The following is a 23,458-nucleotide window of genomic DNA, read 5'->3' on the forward strand; positions in this document are numbered from 1 at the left end:
ACACGTACGTAATCCACTTCAGTATTGAACAGCAGAAATTTCTTTTCGGAAATCATAAAAAACAGCGGCCGACAGCGCTGTACACAACGGTAGACTTGTGCGTAGTAAGCAAGCGAATAATGCAGAAAACAGAGATTTGACATGGGAAACTGTTCTTTAAGTGCACTGAGAGAGAGAGCGCTGTGCAGGAAGTGTGATTTTATCGTGGTGGAAGCGAAACAGCAAAAGTAGGAGAGAATTCATGACAGTGTTTATGTGACCCCGACGGCGTGTCCGTGTACGTGTCGTCGGGTGAGAAAGCCGAAATCTCATTGATTCTGATGCGTCGGCAGGTCCGATCTTTGTGTTTACGTCTTTGTGCAGAATCCACAGTGTTGGGAAGGTTACTCTTAAAATGTATTCCACTACAGATTACAGATTACATGCCCCATAATGTATTTTGTAATATATTCTATTACGTTACTCGGTGAGAGTAAGGTATTCTTAATACATCAGATGAAGGTAAAGTGTTACAGTAAAAGTTTAGTACATCACACTCGACCATGATCACTTTCATCATGGATGTTTGACTGTCAGCAGAGAACTCTGAGGATGTTTGGATGAATGTGGAGCTGAAACAAAGTGTTGACAGATGTTTGTGTTTCAAACAGGAAAATGAGCAGAAATAAATCATCTCTGAACAAACAGCTGCCTGTCAGTATTATTATGGTCTGTGCAGACAAACATGTGCTGTCCATTCACTCAAATCAATTCAGATTAGTTTGAGTTTTCTACATTCAACAGAAAATGTGCTGCGTTCACTGACTCCATCCTCTCTGACTGTTACTGACACAGTTTACTGCAGTGAATGACTGGATGTGTAAAGTGCTTTGGGGTCCTTAGGGACTAGTAAAGCGCTTTACAAATACAGACCATTTACCTTTAACTCCTGCGGAGGGGGCGTGACAAAAGCAGAGTGAAACGGAGTGCTGTGATTGGTCAGAATGTTTGTGGCTGTGGACCCTCTGTCCCACAAGCCCCTCCCTGTTTTTTCTCTTCCCGAAGTTTTTCTCTCCTGAACTTTGACGCTGATCGTCTCCATGTGAAGCTCCGTGTTAAGGTAACGTTAGCAGTGTGTAATGTTTCCTGGCTAACATCAGCTGTGTGCAGCTTAGTTCAGCACAAATCTGCCGCTCCATAGTTCTGATAGTTTTTCTGATTCACGGTAACGGACTCACAACTGGACCAAGAGGCTGACCCGCCCTGAGCTCTGAGTGAGGCCGCTGTACGTGACGTGGAAACAGATGTTTCTGCCGAAAAAGGAAACATGCTGTGAATATTTGTTCTGTCGTTTGTTTCTCTGCTCGCTCTGCTGTCACTTTGATTTTAAGAGAAAACAAAGGTTTCCGTTAGTCTCTGTGTTTCAGGCTCTGTGCTCTGAGTGTTTGTGTAGGAATCTGGACTCTCCTGAAAGAAGTAAAGCTCTTTGTGATCATGTATCTGGGTTGAGGTCACACCAGAAACACGCATTTCTCCGCAGCGTCATTACGTCACGGAGTTATTCAGGAGAACAGACAGAAACTCCCACCAGTGTGTCCAACTTAAGCGAGTTTTCACACCCCTTAGGGGGCTTTTTTTTTTCTTCTAAAAAGCAACTAGCGATAAATCTGACGACTTTTTCTGGTGTTATTGACGACTTTATAACGTGAAACAAATCAGACACAGACTGACTAGATGCAGGAGACAGACAGGAAGAGACAGGGACACAAAGACACACAAATGAAGATAAGACTGACTCAACATGGGACATGTACACAGGCAGGGGCGGTCTTAGCCTGTTTGGTGCCCTGGGCAAACCCCCCATATATACATTAGTTACATTAGAGATTTTGAAACTGGGCTTTTCATAAGGAAGACAGGATAAAGAAGAGAGACGGAGATTAATGGCAATTCATCAGAGAGGTCTATTAACACATAGTGAGTGAGAAGGTGACTGGAAAGGGAAAACTCAATGCATCATGGGAATCCCCGGCAGCCTACGTCTATTGCAGCATAACTAAGGGAGGATTCAGGGTCACCTGGTCCAGCCCTAACTATATGCTTTAGCAAAAAGGAAAGTTTGAAGCCTAATCTTGAAAGTAGAGATAGTGTCTGTCTCCCGAATCCAAACTGGAAGCTGGTTCCACAGAAGAGGGGCCTGAAAACTGAAGGCTCTCCCTCCCATTCTACTTTTAAATACTCTAGGAACATCAAATAGGCCTGCAGAGCGAGAGCGAAGTGCTCTAATAGGGTGATATGGTACCACAAGGTCATTAAGATAAGATGGGGCCTAAAAACTGAAGACTTTTCAGGAAGTTTTTAGGACATCCTGATAATAATGAATTACATTAGTCCAGCCTGTAAGTATAAATGCATGAAGTAGTTTTTCAGCGTCACTCTGTTTACATTTCTTTTCTCTTTTTTCTAAACTGAGCACCTGCTGACCTTTTACCTTTTCTTATCCATCTTCCATTGGTGTTAATTTGCCCAAGAATCGCCACATCACAACCTAACAGACCCACACTTTAGTGCATTTAGTGCACAGATTCAGTTTGTATAGGGTTTTTTTTCTGGGATTTCACACAACCCAGGAACAATCATGAATACATAATGGGCTTGGATTGACATCATTTTGAATAAAATGTGCTCTATTTGGAAGCACCTTCCCCCTCCCCGTTCGACCGGTTTTTGTGAGACTTCAGCAGCAGAATCCGCACTGAGGGCCCTCGCTCACGTTTCTCGTATAGAATTTAGAAAACACATTGATGCAAATGACTAGTCTATATCATGATGTCTTCAGTTTTTGTGTTTGTTAGTTTGTTTTTATTCAGTTTTATTTTGCAAGCTGGTTATTAGGCTACGTTCACACTGCAGGCGAAAGCGCATCAAGTCCGATTTTTTTGACCCTATGCGACCCGTATCCGATCATGGTGTGACAGTGTGAACAGCACAAATCCGATATTTTCAAATCCGATCTGGGTCACTTTCATATGTGGTACTGAATCCGATACATATCTGATGTTTTAGAAAGCGACTGCTGTGTGAATGGTCGTGTTGCATTAAGTCTTTTACGTCACTGACACACACTGACACGCTTCCTGGCCATCCAGTGAAACTGTTGGGAAGACAACGTTGGAGAAACATGAACATTTTATTTGTACTGTATAATCTGCAGATTCTGACAGAAATCTGCAGCTATCCTTTGAAGCACCGCTCCTCTAAAACAGCAATAAGGATCATTATTAGGTCATCTACATTATTATGTAAATAACAAAATAACTTAAAGCAAAAATTGGGAAACGTAAAGTCCGAAGTCTTTATATTAAGGGCCATCAGTCAAACAATATTGTTTGCTCTGTGTCTAAACAGAGCGTTGTGTGTGAGGTCTTCTTTTAGCGTTCACACTGGAGAGCGTTTGCCGTCTGTGTGAACGTAGCCTAAGATGCTCCAGCCACCCAGAGAATCACCTGCTGCCCCTCTTCTCCATGTGCAGCAAGCAGCAGTGCGCATTTTGCAAACAGACAGCGCCTTTACTCCTGACAAATGGGCGATAGAAAACCGATCATTGCCCATGCCATCCTAAAAATGTGCTGGCATGACGTCGGGGCAGCATGAGTACGAGCAACTTTCTTTTTGCCAGAAAGTAACTGTTATAGTCCTGTGACCCAGTGTTGATGTGTTTTCTGGGTTCATTAACATTCTTTGATTTAGTGTTAATCATGATTCAGTTTCCCCTGTGTACAGTGGCGGTTTTTGAAAAGGTCAAAGGTCATCAGGCTCTCAGTTTAGAAAAAAGAGAAAAGAAGAGGAGTAACAAGTAAAAGATTAATGTAAGCAGATGTGACTTCAGATGATGGCAGTTATTATGTATCCTGAAACAGGACAACATTCATTAGTAGGAAAACTGCTGTTTACCTTTGTGAGCCACTTGGCTGTGATAGTAAACAGCAGACACTGATGTGGCTTATTGAAATTTTTGGACTGTGTTCAGCATAATATTAATTAGCCATTAATTGGAAGAGCCTTATTGTTTATTTGTCTCCTATTCTACTTAAAAGGTCAAACTAATATATGATATCGACTCATTACATGTAAAGCAAGATATTTAAGCCTTTATTTTTTATATGGGTGCGAGCCACCTTTTTTTTGCCAATGCCCATGACTCCGCCCCCACCACGATGCCGCCCTGAGCAGCGGCCCATGTCACCTGTATCAAAAACTACCACTGTACACAGGAGAGGCAAGGAAACACAACCAGTATTAACACTAAATCAAAGAATATTAATGAACCCAGAGAACACATAAACACTGGGTCAGAGACCATAACAGGTACTTTCTGTTTAACACATTTTTGGGGCGTTCTTATTTCACATCACTACGAGCCGTCAAACATCTCAGCCTCAATAGAAACACATGAAAGGCTTCTGCTCCTTCATTTATCACCAGGAGATGTCAGATAAAAACAGACGACGTATGCCAAAGCCGTGGGTTAAAAGTGGAACAGGGATTTATTTTGCCAGGTAATTTCAAATGCAGCATTTTTATCAGCTCAAAAACATCAACTGACAAACTAACAGACAAAAAAGAAAGAGAGCTGACCTCCCTCAGAGACGGAGAAAGATCAGGAAGGACAGGGATAAGAAAGCTTACATTTAAAGGTAAAGACTGCTTATTAGTGTTGGATAAACTGGAAATGTAAATCTCACATTTGTTTTTAAATCAGATATTGGGTCTGTACATGTGACATTATGTTTTTTTCATATTGTGAAACATGCTGCAAAAAACTGAGTCAGACTAACTGTGTTTGATTCAAGCTGAAAACAATCAGAATTAAAAGTTTGTGTTCACATCTACTGATATTTAACCTCCTAAGACCCGAACTCTTCCACGACATGCATTTTTAATTTCTCTTTGATATTTGGGCTGATTGGGGCCCAATGAATGTAAAAACAAAGAATTACCAGATTTTTGTTTTTAAGAAAAATAAGAGCCACATATGAGGATATTCGTTTAAAATTTTGATAGAACAGTAGCAGTATCATGTCCTTGTAAATGGATATCAGGCCCATGTAGAGCAAAATTGAGTATTTTGGTCTAAATAACCCAAAAAGTGATGTCCAAATATGTGGACGGCAGGTCCTAGGAGGTTAATTATTATATTAATGTAGCACGAGGTTCAGTGAGCTTTGAACAAAAACAGGCGGTAGAAACGAGTTACTTTTACTTTCTTACTTTGAGCACAAACAGCACAAATCTGCCGCTCCATAGTTCACGGTAACAGACTCACAGCTGGACTAATGAGGCCGACTGCGCCCTGAGTGAGGCCGCTGTACATGAAACAGATGTTTCTGCCACAAACAGAAATATGCTGTGAATATTTGGTTTGTAAGGACGTTTCTGTATCTGTCGCTCTGCTGTCGCTTTGATTTGAAAAGAGAAAACAAGTTTCCCGTTAGTCTCGGTGTTTGAGGCTCTGTCCCAGATGTTTGCTCAGTAGCCTCGGATCGAAAGTTAAAGTTACACACTCAGCACGTTGCATGAAAACGACATGAAATTCAGAATTTTACAGATCTGAACTGATCGTGTAACCTAGAAACACATAAACACGTTTTTATGGAAAAGTCCTCGTCAGAAATTGGACTGTGAAAAAAACTGAAATGAAGCGATGATGAGCTGCTCCTGATGTTCCTGAAGGAGAAAGAAAGAAAGAGAGATTCTGGTTCTCAGAGCAGCAGCAGGGAGAGTATCAGGGTTACATCCAGGAGTTGAAGCTTTGGCTCTTGTTTCAGGATGTCAGTGAGGAGTTTAGTTTAGTTTAGTTTAGTCTGAACTCTTGTTAGTAGAGTTTGGATCACATCTGAAGAGGCAGAGGAATCCTTACAGACCCCTGAGTTAGCCGGAGTAGCTCCAGCTGTGTCTGAGGTAAAACAGCATTTTGTACTATTTCCATGTTGTTGTATATTTAATACAGGTGTTTGATTTGAGCTATGAGTGCACTGGTTGCCAAATGCCGTGATCTGATTGGTCAGATCAGAAAAATCTAGCTTGTTTTTTAAAAAAGAATTAAAACAAAACAAACCTTTGAGAGCATTTTGTGTGCTTTTTTTGGAGAGAAAGTTTCCTCAAAAGTTTGATGACTGCATGTGCTGTTATAAACCAAAATTTAAACGTGTGCAGTTGTAACAGTGTTTATATGGTATTATTCTACTTGTCACAAATGTCAGTGCGATGGGGAAACAGCGCCCCCTCTTGGTGAGGCTGGCTGCAGTAATCACTGCCAGCCTGCTGAAGCCGTACGAGAGGTGAGCTGTGTTGTTTCACACATCATATAGTTAAGTAGAGACACATAAAACTTGTTTGATCAGCTGAAGGACACAGAGGGTAATAAGTGGTAATAAGCTTAGTGGGCACGTGCCTGACACCAGTCCACAGAGTGGAGAGTTTATTTGAGCCGGCCTGTTACAGCAGGGGGAAGCAGAAGGTGGTTACACAGTGATGTGTCTTTAACTTTGGAGACAAGACTCAGTTTAATTTGCTGATAATTTTATCTTTCAAAAACATTCTTGTGTCCACAAATGTCTAAAACTATGCAACAAGAAAATGATCTGAGTAAGGACAGCATGGGAATGATGATCAGGTCTGTGGATCCGAGTTTCACACAGTCACAGAAACAAAGTTCTCCAATTCAGCAAAGAAGAGTTTGAGCTGCATGTGAATGAGTCTCTCTGACAGCTGATTGGTGCTGATTACAGCTGTCAGCTGATGTGTTAGTTTCACTCAGGATTAAACAACTTCGATTCAAACTGAGGAGATAAAACAGTCCAAATGTGGATTAACCATGCGATTCATGCGTCTCCAGAATAGAGATTGACAGATCACGTGACTTTTGCGCATTGCATGCCGGGAACTCGAGGCAAAACAATCCAAGTACTGCATCAAATGCCATTATTTGCAGCACCGCAAAACGTTCATTCTCCCGTTCCAATACCTTCTTGGTTTTTCTTTGCTGCACAAAAAGGAATGTACAACACGAAGGAGAACAATGCCGGTCCGTACAAAGACAGACTCGACGAAAAGGCAAAGAAAAGATACGAGGAAAAAATCAAAGGAGTGAAAGGGTCAGACCCTTACGAGCACACAGAGTGGACAAAAGACGTTAGTGTGCTGCCCAACTTTCACCACGCTCAGATTTATAATTATATGGTTCTTGGAGTGAGTGTTTTTAGTAACTTCAGGTCACTGCAACAAGCCCAGGTACAGTTTACCGACAGATGGGTACAGGACCTTGAAATGCACCGTGTAGAATGAAAGACCATCGTACGTATCAGAAGTTTACCAGTCTCACAAATCGTCCTCATAAATACACAATCGTTAACCGTTTATTAATATAACCTTTAAGCTCAACGGTAATTAATTAGTAGTGGAAATAATTTCTGGTACGCATTACAGAAATGTAGCAGTGACAATAATATTGTATGTTGTAATCGTACTGGACAATTAGTGATACAAAAAAACTGGTGCTTGGAGCAGACTAACATGTGAGCTGGAGTGTTCTGGACGTTATATTTGGTCTTCGAATGGCTGCAATCCAGGCCATCCGTCGGCTTTTTGTTACTTCGGAAACATGGCTTAAACAATTTCTCTTCAACGACGTAATCCGATAAAAAAAAACGATCTCTTTACCCGTCGGCTTCCCGTGGCTGTCATGCGACCGGCTATTGCAGTTAATAATACAACAGCTTCTTGCCATTTTTTGGGTTTCTTTTTATCGCTGTGTAACTGAGTTCAATTGAAAGCCTGCGTGCGCTAGTACCTCTTGCCTCAAGTTCCCAGAATTCTTTGCGGTTTTACCCCTGAATGACGTCACATTTTCAATCTCTATTAAAGTCAGAGCCTGTAGGAGTTTTAACTTCATCCTTGTTTCCTCAGACTGTTTGAATTCAGCGTGTCAGAGAAGCAGAAACATGGAGGTGTGTTCATGACAGCGTCTGATTCCTGATGTCAGAGAAACTTTAGATTATTCAGCAGAGCTGATGTGGAGCTGAGATCTGCATCAACATGAAGGTTACATGTTAAACTAGGACAGTCACAGATATCATGTGATCCTAAAGTGTCTGAGTGGCCATAAAAGAGCTTTAATTCATCCTGAGGTCGGAGTTTGCAGTGAGCTGACTGTATCACAATCATTGCTTTTCCTAATGTTCTGTCAATTTCTGCTTTTTGTGCTTTGTTATTGGAATGTCTCAAATTTCAGAGTCAGCAGGTGGAATCAGGTTTCTGTGATCTCTTGTGACATGACAATTCTCATGAGAATTTGCATAATGAAAATTAAGGAATGACCTTCCTGCCCATTGTTCCTTCAGTGGGCTGGTTTCAGTCATTATGCAAATGTACTGTTTATAAGATTGAAACCTGCAGTCAGCTGAGACTGAAGAAGTCACTTGGATTAGTGACAAAATGTTTCTCCCACAAAACGCTACGTCCAGATGAACAGAATCAACTTTTGGAGATTATAATCAGTGTTGATTCTGGTTGATTTTCTGTGTTTGTGAGCTGAGAGGAAATGAAAATGAATTTGTAACAAAAATCAGTTTTGTCCAGTTTTCCTGTAAAAAGCTGAACTCTAATCTAAGAGGATGTTACTGACAGGAAACAGCTGCATTATCTGCAGTCTGTGTGATCACAGCTGCTTCAATCATGTTTGTGTCTGCAGAGGTCAGAGGTCACAGTCTGCAGGGTCCAGCTGTCCATCTGTGAGGAGTGACCGGTCCAAAGATCACCCTCCATTCTTCAGTGGTGAACCTGGACCAACGAGGTCAGAGAGCTGTGATGACTCCTTTACATGTTTGTGTTTCCTGGATAAATCTGACCTGAAACATCCTCAGATTGTTACAAAGATTCATTAAAAAGAAAACAATGAAAGAGAAAAGATCCAAATGTTAGACTTGGTCATTTGCTGTTTGAGGACAGTGATGCTCATATCTGTGGGGAAAGTGTGACCTGAGTGGGTTCATGTTTGTCTTTAAAGAGCTGATCTGCAGTGATGGGAATAATGGCGTTACAAGTAACGCCGTTACTAACGGCGTTACTTTTTTCAGAAACGAGTAATCTAACTAATTACTATTCCTATCGTTACAACAGCGTTACAGTTACTAACAAGGAAACGCGGTCCGTTACTATTTTTCAACAAACAGACGGTTGAAGCTGTGTTCAGCTTACTGCATCTTCTGGGCTCTACAACTTTAAGTAGCTGCGCGCTCCCGCGGACGCTAATCACGATCACTGTCTAGCACAACACCCGGAGCTCAGGGGGCAAAACAATCGCATGAGTGCTGCTGTTTGACTGAGGAAGAATAAAGTAGTCGTGGTAAGTCAATCACATGACCACTTAAAGACAAAGCAACAAGGTGATATATACCAGTTTATAAATTGTGTCGATAGGCCACGTAAAACCAGAGTCATGATAAACAATATATACGCAGAGTTTTTTCCTCAATAGTTTCGCCACGTTAGCGCTAGCAAGCACTCTCTGCTTATGAGCAAAAAAACCAAAACACAAAACGGGAAGTTTTAGGAGTGACGGCGAGAGAGAGAGAGAGAGCAGGAAAAGAGGGAGAGCGAGTTCTGAGATGTGAAATTTGTGACGTTTAGCGTGTTTGGAGTGTGTAGTTAATGTGTTGTCTTGTGTAGTTAGTGTGTAGTGTTGTGGATAGTTTTGTGTTGTGCGTCAGAACAATGAGGCGACTGCTGTCTCCAGGTAGAAACAGGAGTGATACACCTGCTGCTGTCAGACCTGCAGGTATCAGGCTGTGATGTTCTCCTTTATAGTGAACAGAAATATTTGGAGTGGCACAAATAATTTGTGGCATCTGATTGAAGAACAGCTGATTGTTCTGTAAATAGTTTGAAATGGTTATTTTAAAAAAAAGGGTAAAAGGTAAATGGCTGCAAATAACTTTGTTGTTTGCAAAACTTGTGCATAGGATTTTAAAATTGACAATTAATATGTTTTTTGTCTGATTTTAGATCAATTCTGGTTATACAGTATGACAAAATGAGAACATAACTGTAAATTCAGGCACGTGAGGTTGCGCTAAAAAGAATGATACCAAACAAGGCAAAGTAAATAGTTTTTAAAGGTAAAATGTGGAGAGAAAATCAAGAGTAGAAAAAAAATGACCAATTATACTCTGGACCACAGAGGGTTAAACGTTCTTTGTTTTTTTTAAAGTAACGCAATAGTTACTTTTCCAAGTAATTAATTACCTTTAGAATATTGTAACTGAGTTACTAACTCAGTTACTTTTTTGAAGAAGTAACTAGTAACTATAATTGAATTACTATTTCAAATTAACTTGCCCAACACTGCTGATCTGATTCTCTTTGTGTCTGATCTGTTAAACAGTCTGAGAGGTCACACAGAGACCCAGCAGCTAAAGCCTGGATCATACTGGCTGCTGTTACTCCATCAGGACAACACTGAACCACAGTGGTGTGGATGTAGTGGATAAATCCCACCATACTGATGCTCAGAGTTAATCACAGGGAACAAAACCAGATGTTACCTTCAGATTGTGACCTTTGGAGTGGACGATGCAGATTTCAATAGAGAATAAATGTTGTTGTTTTTCAGCTGTGAAAAAGAATCTAATTTTCTGAACTTAAGAATTTATGATGCTGGAAAAAAACATGGTGACAATAACACAACATTTCACTGTATTCATAGAACGAATGTAAAACTTTCACACATTCATTAAATATGCAAAATGTCTACAGAAACATCAGAGGGTCAGATGTGAAGCACTCAGTGATTTTGATCAAATGACTCATCAGTTATTGATCTGTACTACACTGATCTACCACGTTAGTAAAGCTGGTGTTCTGGTGGTGGAGAGACCTCGGATCATGTTCTGGTTTTGGAGCAGTGATCTGCTGATGGTTCAGTTTAATGAGCTTCTTCAAAATCTTCCCTGACATCACCACTGAAAGGACGTCCATGAACTTACTAAAAATGGCCCATATTTTCAGAATCTGAGAGTTTAAAACTTGACAGACTTGATTCAGATGAAGTTATTTGAGCAGAAACTCCTGGATCTTTATCCTGTGTTGATCTAATCCTTCATGGTTCCTCCACAGAGTGGACCAGCAGAGCTCAGAGGTTCCCAGTGGTCAGTCTGCCCAGCAGCATCTAACACAGCTGGACTCCATATTTATGGTCTGTACATGTACAACAACTACTGTTACATCTATTCTGTTCACAGTCATCTCCATGCTGCTCTTTGTAGACCAGTGGATTGTCAGTGTGTCCAACATGGATCTGATGTTTGGCTCCATGATTTCAGTCTGATCGGCTCATTCATAAATATCCTGTTCCAGCTGCTGGAGGACAACATCATCACTTTTGTGAAGAACGAGCTGAAGAAGATCCAGAAGGTTCTGAGTCCAGATTACCCAGAATGCTTAGAGAGTCAGAGGAGCAGCAGAGAGGCATTTGTGAAGATCACAGTGGACTTCCTGAGGAGAATGAAGCAGGAGGAGCTGGCTGACCGTCTGCAGAGCAGTAAGAGGATTTATCTAAAGATTCAAGCTGCTGGATAAATGAATGTTTTTTCTAATGTCTTATGAGATGGAGCATGTTTTAAAGATTCATTTTGGAATTGAGTGTTTGTTTCCACTTTCAAATGATGTTCTACATATTTCTTCTCTTTCAGAGCACATTGCTGCCATTTGTCAGCATAACTTTAAATCCTCCCTGAAGAAGAAGTTCCAGTGTGTGTTTGAGGGCATCGCTAAAGCAGGAAGCCCAAGCCTTCTGAATCAGATCTACACAGAGCTCTACATCACAGAGGGAGGGACTGCAGAGGTCAATGATGAACATGAGGTCAGACAGATTGAAACAGCATCCAGGAAACCAGACAGACCAGAAACAAGAATCAGACAAGAAGACATCTTTAAAGCCTCACCTGGAAGAGATGAACCAATCAGAACAGTGCTGACAAAGGGAGTGGCTGGCATTGGGAAAACAGTCTTAACACAGAAATACACCCTGGACTGGGCTGAAGACAAAGCCAACCAGGACATCCAGTTCATATTTCCATTCACTTTCAGAGAGCTGAATGTGCTGAAAGAGGAAAAGTTCAGCTTGGTGGAACTTGTTCATCACTTCTTTACTGAAACCAAAGAAGCAGGAATCTGCAGCTTTGAAGACTTCCAGGTTGTGTTCATCTTTGATGGTCTGGATGAGTGTCGACTTCCTCTGGACTTCCACAACACTACAATCCTAACTGACCCTAGAAAGTCCACCTCAGTGGATGTGCTGCTGATAAACCTCATCAGGGGGAAACTGCTTCCCTCTGCTCGCCTCTGGATAACCACACGACCTGCAGCAGCCAATCAGATCCCTCCTGACTGTGTCGGCATGGTGACAGAGGTCAGAGGGTTCACTGATCCACAGAAGAAGAAGTACTTCAGGAAGAGATTCAGAGATGAGGAGCAGGCCAGCAGGATCATCTCCCACATCAAGACATCACGAAGCCTCCACATCATGTGCCACATCCCAGTCTTCTGCTGGATCACTGCTACAGTTCTGGAGGATGTGCTGGAAACCAGAGAGGGAGGACAGCTGCCCAAGACCCTGACTGAGATGTACATCCACTTCCTGGTGGTTCAGGCCAAAGTGAAGAAGGTCAAGTATGATGGAGGAGCTGAGACAGATCCACACTGGAGTCCAGAGAGCAGGAAGATGATGGAGTCTCTGGGAAAACTGGCTTTTGATCAGCTGCAGAAAGGAAACCTGATCTTCTATGAATCAGACCTGACAGAGTGTGGCATCGATATCAGAGCAGCCTCAGTGTACTCAGGAGTGTTCACACAGATCTTTAAAGAGGAGAGAGGACTGTACCAGGACAAGTTGTTCTGCTTCATCCATCTGAGTGTTCAGGAGTTTCTGGCTGCTCTTCATGTCCACCTGACCTTCATTAACTCTGGACGCAATCTGCTGGAACAACAGCAAACTACCTGCATGTGGTCTAAATTATTTAAAAAGAAAAAGAGTTTAAAATCTCTCCACCAGAGTGCTGTGGACAAGGCCTTACAGAGTCCAAATGGACACCTAGACTTGTTCCTCCGCTTCCTCCTGGGTCTTTCACTGCAGACCAATCAGACACTCCTACGAGGTCTGCTGACACAGACAGGAAGTAGCCCACAGACCAATCAGGAAACAGTCCAGTACATCAAGGAGAAGCTCAGTGAGAATCTGTCTGCAGAGAAAAGCATCAATCTGTTCCACTGTCTGAATGAACTGAATGATCGTTCTCTAGTGGAGGAGATCCAACAGTCCCTGAGATCAGGACGTCTCTCCACAGATAAACTGTCTCCTGCTCAGTGGTCAGCTCTGGTCTTCATCTTACTGTCATCAGAAAAAGATCTGGATGTGTTTGACCTAAAGAAATACTCTGCTTCAGAGGAGGCTCTTCTGAGGCTGCTGCCAGTGGTCAAAGCCTCCAACAAAGCTCTGTGAGTACATTTGTACTCATGTCTTTACTTTAACATCCAACTGTGTCAGTAATTTATTTCACCAGTCGTTCTGTCTTTGTATGAATTTGTGTCCTAAAGTTTTGGGATTTCTCCAATCCAACTGTAACCTCTTTGATGCCTCCAGAACTCGGTGTACTCGAGACGCTGAATTCACCATAAACTCTGATCATCACTGCTGCTGTTATGTTATCAGTCTGTGTTTAAAAACTTAGGCTGCATGTGCCTGATGTTGTGATACTTTATATTCACATGCATGCTCCTAGATACATTTCTACTGCAGGTCTATTTTTAGTCACAAACATTGGTGAAACACTTGCTTTTACATGCATGGTGGGTCCTGCATTAAAGAAAGCATTTGAATTACTCAGTGGCAGCCAGAGAAACATCCTTAGTTACACTTTAAACTAAACTCTGCTTCGGTTTGTTGTTTCTTTGTTGTTGTTGGCCTGCTCTCTCCTCTCACTCCAATCTGGTTGCAGCCGATGTTTGTCCCTCCCTGAACCTGCTTTTCTTCCAGTTTTTCTGTCACACTGTTGTGAAGATGTAGTTACAGACTTTGGTGCAGCACCTCAGTTCATCTTCAGTCTGAAACCAGCTGTTTTAGCTATATCCCCTCAAGCACACCTTCCCTGGTCATCTCTGCTGTGGTTGCTATTGTTAAATGCGGATTCAAATATTGAGGGAGAGCACAAAAACAACCACTGGTCCAGGAGAGTCGGTCAAACAATGATTTCTAATGAACACACGCGTGGGGAGATTAACACTGAACACAGACAGCATAGAACTCCGCCCAATAATAAACAAGCAGTTGTTTTTATAACATCAGGGTATTGTTTATGACGCCCCCTCATGCGTCAAAGCAGATACCATACATGCATAAGTTTCAAAACCACAAATCTTCTGTTGACGACTTTTGACACCATTAAGAAGGACATCTTCTTCATCCCGAGGCCAGGTCCTTCCAGATAATCTTCTAACTCTCGCTTATCCCCTAGAACAAACTGTCCTTTCTGCAAACATAATCTTACAGTTACAAGGTTTTGCAAACTTATTATTTGAATATTTGAACTTTTACCTAAACATGAGTCTTACTACTGTTTGTGTGTGCGAGTGTGTCACGACCTCAGCATCCACTCGGCCTCACCCCGCCCGTTGACGCTTCTGACCTTTTGCCAGACAGAAGCTCTCTGTGTAGTAATCTTAACTAAGAACATATGTAATCTATTGAATAAATGCTTTGCCAAAATGCCACTACTCAAAGCTTAATAGAAAGGATATAAACGAATATAAGAAATACTAATGGATAACCTGATATATGTGTTTTGTAAGCGTCTGACTGAGCTCCCCTCTTTAGCAAGCACAAAAATGCAGGGTGTGTATATAAAAGGGTTATCACTGCACCTGTAATAAAAATGTTAATGTGAGGTCAGCATGTTCAATAACCATCTTAATGCAATATCATTGCTGTAGATTATATTATTAATGTAATGTTAATGCTGCAGAATATATTGTAGCTGCAAAATAAACTCTTTAATCCCACACTATAAAATTTAATCTTGATTAAAAGAAAGAAAAAACTCAAGTCAGACTTGATGGCATTTATTGGCAGCATGGTGCCTGTTTGTCAGTCTTTGATGATAAACTGCACCACAGTCTAAAGCAAACCTTCTGACTTTATTGACTTTATGCATGTACAGTTAAGCCCATAATTATTCATACCCCTGCCGAATTTTGACTTAAAGTTACTTTTGTACAACAAGCAAGTTCTTTTTTGAGCAGAAATGACACAGGTGTCTCCCCAAAGATAATAAGACGATGTACAAGAGGCATCATTGTGGAAAAAAATATTTCTCAGGTTTTATTTATATTTTAGCAAAAAGTATCATGTCCAGAATTATTCATACCCTTCTCAATAATCAATAGAAAAAAGCCTTTATTGGCTATTACAGCAATCAAACGCTTCCTATAATTGCAGACCAGCTTTTTGCATGTCTCCACAGGCATTTTTGCCCATTCATCTTTAGCAATGAGCTCCAAATCTTTCAGGTTGGAGGGTCTTCTTGCCATCACCCTGATCTTTAGCTCCCTCCACAGATTCTCAATTGGATTCAAGTCAGGACTCTGGCTGGCTAGCCACTGCAAAACGTTAATGTTGTTGTCTGCTAACCATTTCTTCACCACGTTTGCTGTATGTTTTGGGTCATTGTCGTGCTAAACTGTCCACTGGTTCCCAAGGCCAAGTTTTTCTGCAGACTGCCTGATGTTGTTGTTGAGAATCTTCATGTATTGCTCTTTTTCATGGTGCTGTTTACTGTGATTAGGTTCCCTGGTCCATTGGCTGAAAAACACCCCAAAGCATTAGGTTCTCACCACCATGTTTGACAGTGGGGATGGTGTTCTGTGGGTTGAAGGCTTCTCCATTTTTTATGCCAAATGATCACAATGATGCCAACATCATTGTGACCAAATAATTCAATTTTTGTTTCATCTGACCATAACACTGAAGACCAGAAACCTTCTTCTTTGTCCAGATGAGCATTTGCAAAGGCCAAATGAGCTTTGGCATGCCTTAGAAGTGCCTGGAGAAGTGGCGTTTTCCTTGGTCTGCATCCATGGAACCCAACAGTGTCCGTTGGACTGTCTGCCTTGAGACATTGCCACCAGCAGAGCCCAGATTCACCAGAATGGCCTTGGTGGTGATCCTTGGATTCTTTTTCACCTCTCTCACTATCCCCTGGCCAGCACAGGTTTCACTTTTGGCTTCCGACAATGTCCTCTGAGATCTTCCACAGTGCGGAACATCTTGTATTTTTTAATAATACTTTGCACTGTAGCCACTGGAACTTGAAAACATTTGGATATGGCCTTGTAGCCCATTCCTCACTTGTGAGCAGCCACAATGCACAGCCGCAGGTCCTCACTGAGTTCCTTTGTCTTAGCCATGAATGTCCACAGACCACCTGCAGAGAGCTGCTGTTTTTCACCTGTTGAGTTGATCAAAACAGCTATTCCCAATTAATCAGGGTAATTAGGATGCTTTAGAACAGCTTTGACTATTTGGAATGGTATGGAACTTTGGATTTTCCCAGAGACTGTGGCAGTTTGTGAAGGGTATGAATAATTCTGGACATGATACTTTTTGCTCAAATGTAAATAAAAGCTGAGAAATATTTTTTTTCCACAATGATGCGTCTTGTACATCATCTTATTATCTTTTGTGAGACGCCTGTGTCATTTCCAGTCAAAAAATAACTTGCTAGTTGAATAAAAGTAACTTTAAGTCAAAATTTGCCAGGGGTATGAATAATTATGGGCTTAACTGTATATGTTCTTCCTTTTCACCTTGGACACACAACAGCTCTGTTTGTAGAACACAATTCAGATCAGCCAACATATCCTAATCTAGATGATTTTTAAGGTGGTATCTGGGACGGAAACTTAAAAATCAGGTTGGATGGCCTGTACTGTATATCGTTGCACCATATTGATAGCCATGCAGGGTGGCTCACTCCTTGGGCAAGAAGACCGAGGAGTGAGCCACCCTTGGTCAAAGCTTGATCATTCAAGCTCACTGTTTTCCCCTTGTTGGTTGATGAAAAGTTTTTTTTTTTTTTTTTTTTTTTACCTGACTTATAGTCATCATTGTCCTAAAAACTTGCTGAAAAGCCTTCAGCTAATCCAAAATGCTGCAGCAAGAGTCCTGACAGGGACTAGAAAGAGAGAGCAGATTTCTCCTGTTTTGGCTTCCCTTCATTGGCTTCCTGTTAAATCCAGAATTGAATTCAAAATCCTGCTCCTCACATACAAGGTCTTAAATAATCAGGCCCCGTCTTATCTTAATGACCTTGTAGTACCATATCACCCTATTAGAGCACTTCGCTCTCACACTGCAGGCCTACTTGTTGTTCCTAGAGTATTTAAAAGTAGAATGGAAGGAGAGCCTTCAGTTTTCAGGCCCTCTTCTGTGGAACCAGCTTCCAGTTTGGATTCAGGAGACAGACACTATCTCTACTTTCAAGATTAGGCTTCAAACTTTCCTTTTGCTAAAGCATATAGTTAGGGCTGGACCAGGTGACCCTGAATCCTCCCTTAGTTATGCTGCAATAGACGTAGGCTGCCGGGGATTCCCATGATGCATTGAGTTTTCCTTTCCAGTCACCTTTCTCACTCACTATGTGTTAATAGACCCTCTGCATCGAATCATATCTGTTATTAATCTCTGTCTCTCTTCCACAGCATGTCTTTATCCTGTTTTCCTTCTTTCACCGCAACCGGTTGCAGCAGATGGCCCCGCCCTCCCTGAGCCTGGTTCTGCGGAGGTTTCTTCCTGTTAAAGGGAGTTTTTCCTTCCCACTGTCGCCAAAGTGCTTGCTCATAGGGGTCATATGATTGTTGGGTTTTTCTCTGTATTTATTATTGTGCGATCTACTGTACAATATAAAGCGCCTTGAGGCGACTTTTGTTGTGATTTGGCGCTATATAAATAAAATTGAATTGAATTGAATTGTCTTCAAATTAACTCACACACTGCTGTAGCTTACCTGGCTGAGCAGGTGACCCATGTACTGAAAGTTAGAGTCGTGACTCCAGGGCCTGGTTTGAGTCTGCCCAAGACCATTTCCTGTGTGTTATTCTCCTCACTGCTCCCTCCCTTCCTGTCGTCTCTGTCCTATACAGTGAAGACAAAAGGCCTCAAGTTGTGAAAACATTTCCCCTTCATCATCTTCCAAATCATCTCTCTCATCTAAAATCACCAGTATTCTCTCAGTAGAGAATCTTTTCACAATCTTGAATGATAAGGATCCAAGTGGGTAAAGTTATTTACTTGTTGTGTTCCTATTTGCAGCTGGAATAGAGTGTTAAAAACTCTTGGCTGCCAAAATTACATCCAGTTTAGAAGAAAAACATTGAGTGAAGTGTTTGTTTCATCATCCTTCACAACTTGTCCACCAGGTGTCACAAACTGCAGCAGAACAGTACAAAGCATGTCATACTGAATAGCTGCAACGACCAGAGTTTTACCTGCCTTTGGTATTTCTTGACAGCATGAGCGTAATATTTACTGAACAGAGTCGTCTTCTGTAATCTTTTCAGATTCAGATTCAGAACCCAGTATTTATTTTTAAGGGGCAATTAGGATACTGACCTTGCCAACCGTACATACAATACACAAACATCACATTGGGGGGACAGGTCAGGCTAGGTAGCTGGCCGGTCAGCCGCTAGAGCAGCGACCCGGAACCGAACAGCAGAAAATGCACAACATCAAGAAAGATGAGGAGAAAAAAGAACTCCCCCAGACTGAGCTCCAACAGGGAGATCAGTTTGAGAACAGAAAAAAAATGACCTTAGCGCAGAGCACATGAAAACTCTTAATACGCCATAGAAACACATGACAAGCAACAGGGATGGGTAAAAGGTGAGAGACAGCCGGGGTAGACAGCGCATTCGGGCCTGCAGCATTTGCGCTGGTCCCCTCGACCCACCGTCTGCACCGGGAGGGGATAAGCATGCTTAGGATGTCTAAACACCGATCAGGGTGAGATTTGTTATGTTCAGCTTCAGCCTTGAAACCACAGCTGGCGCCGTTATGTTAGCCGCATGAAGTGATGGTGGTTTTCTTTGGTGCCAACAACTGCATGTCAATTTCACAGCTGATTTAACAGTCAGTCACTCGTCTCTCAATCTCCCGTTGGAGAGCCACGAGCTTCTCCGAGAAGTTATCAGTTTTGCGCTCAAAGAGCAAAGTCTGAGAACTCACGACCGCCATGAGCTTCTTCAAGATCTTATCCGTGCTGCGTTCAATGAGCCCATTTTGAGAAGTCACGACCCGTCCCATTGTCTCAGTCACAGCGGGCAGCCTTGTAGGGTTTTGAACAGCTGATTCTGCTTTCTTTAATCTTCAATAAGCCAGGGCCAAGCCAGCTCAGATCAGCAAGAACCCTTTGCTGCTGTGAATGTCCGTGCTGCTATATTTCAGTATCAGGCTCTAAATGTACAAATGGATCTGAGAAGATTTCCAATCATGTTTCTACTAGATTTACAGTTTGTTTTCATGTCTTCTGACTCACAAGGTGAAGCAGGTGGAGCTTACAAGGAGTAAGTGCTGATATAGAAGAAGAGTTGTGTTTTAATGAAGCTATTTAGTTAACCAATAATTGTATTGCATGCTGGCATTAAAAAATGTTTCATTTGACTGATTTAATTAATTTGATTGTTTTTTTTTCTTCCAGACTGAGTGGCTGTAACCTCTCAGAGAGAAGCTGTGATGCTCTGTCCTCAGTCCTCAACTCCCAGTCCTCTAGTCTGAAAGAGCTGGACCTGAGTAACAATGACCTGCAGGATTCAGGAGTGAAGTTTCTGTCTGCTGTACTGCAGAGTCCACATTGTACACTGGAAACTCTCAGGTCAGGATCCAAACATCCGCACTGCTGATCATTAAATGATATTATTGTATAGACAACCAAGCTTTATAGAATTGGCAGGTGACCTTTTCTTTATCTTTGGATTGCTTAGGAGATTCTTAATTAGTGTCTGAAGATTTTTTACAGTCACATATTTTGTTTTAATGGTGAAACAGAATTATTGTTCAGTTCAATGAGCAGGTAGCGGTGAGATTCATAATAATGAGGTATATTTGTATTAAAGATGACTAAACTTGAACAGTAGCTGTGTGAGTTACTTTGTTTACTCATGTGTGCTGATGTTGTGGGTCATTTAAAGCTGAAGTAAACTTGTAATGAGTTTAATAGAGTTTCTGAAGTAAGTGTACTTGGAGATATTTATGTGTTTACTAAAGTCCAGGAGCAGGAGGCTGTGTGTAGCATAGAGGAACCCAGACCTCAGCTTTGTCTCCTGGTTTCTGTTGCTGCTCTTACAGTTTCCCCTCATCGTTCCCTTCAACAGTCTCCTCACTGTAACAAATCAAAGTGTTATTGTATAGATTCACGTCTGAATGTTGCCATGTGGTATTAAAACTAAAAGCGATGTTTTATACACACACGTGGTTCAGTCACACAGTAACTGATGGTAAATAATGTTTGTGTTGAGCACATCGTACAGGTCAACTACTCCACACAGATCTCAGGTTTACATGCTGGAACAGTTTGTGATCATGAAGGATAAACCTCACTTCCTCTTTCATACAGATGTGACATGAACAATAACACATTCATGAAATCCTTTTAGGAACACAAACACTATTGTAGCTGGAGAATATATTTGAATGTAGGATAATGTAGGGGATCATAAACAACAGTAATAACTATTGATAAAACTGTTGATTGATGAAGTCATTTTCTTCTTCCTCCATTTCTACCTTATTACCATCAGATTAAAAGCTGCACAGAGACAGGCACTGGACATGTTTAGCCTAGCTTAGTACAAGGACTGGACATGGGGGAAACAGCTCTCATCTCTGGATCAAAACATGAAAACAAATCTGAAGTAAAGTTTTGTTGAAGTGAACTGTGGTGGTGCCCAATGTTCCTTCTAAGCTGCGCGCGTGTGCAATTGCGCACTGCTGGCACAGTCTCTGCGCACAGAAAATATGTGTTGCGCACAAAAATAAAATCAAATCTCAATTGAAATTAAAATTAATACTTTAACAATTCTGTTTTGCAGTGTTAGTCAGTGACTGGCTGCTCCAGTATGGGATTAGAACGATGCCACTTTATCCCATTGTCCAGCCAGTGATGCGATTCACATTTGTATATAATAATAATGGATTGGATTTATATAGCGCTTTTCAAGGCACCCAAAGCGCTTTACAATGCCATTATTCATTCACGCCCACATTCATACACTGGTGGAGGCAAGCTACGGTTGTAGCCACAGCTGCCCTGGGGCAGATTGACAGAAGCGAGGCTACCATATCGCGGCATTGGCCCCTCTGGCCAACACCAGTAGGCGGTAGAGTAAAGTGTCTTGCCCAAGGACACAACGACCAGGACAGAGAGGCCGGGGATCGAACCGGCGACCTTCCGGTGTACACGCAGCTAATCAACGTGGTTCACAGGCCATGACAACGTCCTTAAGTGCCGACACCGGTGTTTTAGCTGGCAAACCGGCCTGGCTGATGTGGAGTGAAGCCACGTTAATGACAACGTGTACAACCATTGGAGATGTGAGCAGGACAGACGGAACAATTGATAAAGTGTGGACTTTATACCAGTTTTTAAATTGTGTTGATAGGCCACGTAAAACCAGAGTTATGATAAAAATATCTGCAATGTTTGGTTTTCTTCCTGAATACTATTGTTGTTTGTATTTACTGTGGGAAGAAACGGTAAAAACGGCGTTTTACAAGGAAACGCCTGTGCAAAAACAAAACCAAAAAACCCCACCTTTTCCTACTGGTGGAAAAATGTACCATGTCGATCAATCAAAAAATGATATGCCGATATGGCATTTAGTTGTTTAGGAAGGGGAAAGTTTTAGGAGTGACGGTGGTGTTTTGAGATGTGAGAGATTTACCACATTTAGCGCAAATCTACAGGTGTTACAGGAGTGATACATCTGCTGCTGTCAGGCCTGCAGGTATCAGGCTGTTGTTCTCCTTTATCTCATAGTGGACAGAAATTATTTTTTTGGAGTGGCACAAATAATTTATGTGGCATCAGATTTGATGCAGAACAGCTGATTTTTCTGTAAATAGTTTGAAATGTTTATTTTAAAAAAACCCCGCCTTGGCAGCATTTTTAGGTAAACAGCTGCAACAAACTTTGTTGTTTGCAAAACTCAGTAACTTTTTTGAAGAAGTAACTATATAATTAATTGCCCAACATTGGTCATTATATACTTTATTTTGCAGACAGAGAGTTACAGAGTCTCTCCCAGACCACAGACTCATAATACAGATCAGAGCTTTATTTTTTTTTAAAAAAAGAAAGAAAGTTGTGTTTTCAAAATTAGAGTTCAATTTATTTTTACTTCCAATAGTGTTAACATACTACACAGGTCATGAACAAGATTGTTTTAATTTTCATTGTAAGTGGAATAAAGCAGTTAATTAAAAGTAGTCTAACATAAATGTAAATGCTGTAATTTGATTATTTTAATAAACCATGTAACTTGGATGGATTGGATGCTGGTGTGACCACAGTGCACACGTCTGATGTTGCTCACAGAGGTCCAAGGGATTGCTCAGGAGGTTTCCGCGTTTGCTCAGACACATGAAAAATTAGAGGGAACATTGGCGGTGACTGACAGGGAAAAGGGGGATGATAAGACTTACTGTAAATATAATTATGTATGTATTGAATAAGGAACAACTAAAATGTTCCAGCTGAAAAAATGAAATCAGTTTCAGTTTATGAGCTCTGTTTGTTTTCTTTACAGTTCCAACCTTTTATATTGAAATGAGCTGCTCATTCCTGTTTAGATGACCTGCATAAAACAATACAGAGCACATTGGGCTGAAAGGAAGCATCACAGTACAGCGTCACTGAAGATTTAAAGTCTCTGATATGAGATGAGAAATGAAGCAGCCAGAGCTTTTTCATGAGTGGAAATCCACTGTGGCTGTAAGCTGCTGCTACAGCCTCCAGATTAGCCAGCAGCTCATCCTGCTCAACATTTTCTCACCAACTTTAATGGAAGTGTGATGTTTTCAGCTGGAGTGATGGTCAGGATGGCCTCCCTCTCCTCTTCTTCTCCTCTTCCTCTTTCATTTGTAAAGCCACTACACACTGCTCCCCGGGCACCCAATGGCTGCCCACTCCTTCACTGAGTGAAGGGTTAAATGCAGAGAGGAATTTCCCCACGGAGATCAATAAAGTACATTATTATTATTATTATTATTATTATTATTATTATTATTATATGTGCACATGTTTTTACTATGTTTTGCTTGAAAAGCTAAAATATAAGAAGATCAAATGGTGCTCTTTATTATTGTGTTGGT

The 23,458-nt window shown here is 41.4% G+C and overlaps 1 protein-coding gene across 1 annotated transcript in view; it reads left to right on the forward strand.

Moving 5' to 3' along the window:
* Positions 1-6,246: 6,246 nt before the first annotated feature.
* LOC120435165 (protein NLRC3-like) overlaps positions 6,247-23,458 on the forward strand; it is a 137,380-nt gene continuing 120,168 nt past the window's right edge. The window contains exons 1-5 of the mRNA XM_039604196.1: positions 6,247-6,320; positions 11,155-11,233; positions 11,395-11,578; positions 11,730-13,533; positions 19,788-19,961. Coding sequence (XP_039460130.1) covers positions 6,247-6,320; positions 11,155-11,233; positions 11,395-11,578; positions 11,730-13,533; positions 19,788-19,961 — 2,315 coding nt within the window. The remainder of the gene's footprint in view (positions 6,321-11,154; positions 11,234-11,394; positions 11,579-11,729; positions 13,534-19,787; positions 19,962-23,458) is intronic.

The sequence above is a fragment of the Oreochromis aureus genome, linkage group 3 (genome assembly GCF_013358895.1).
Source record: "Oreochromis aureus strain Israel breed Guangdong linkage group 3, ZZ_aureus, whole genome shotgun sequence".
NCBI lineage: Eukaryota > Metazoa > Chordata > Actinopteri > Cichliformes > Cichlidae > Oreochromis > Oreochromis aureus.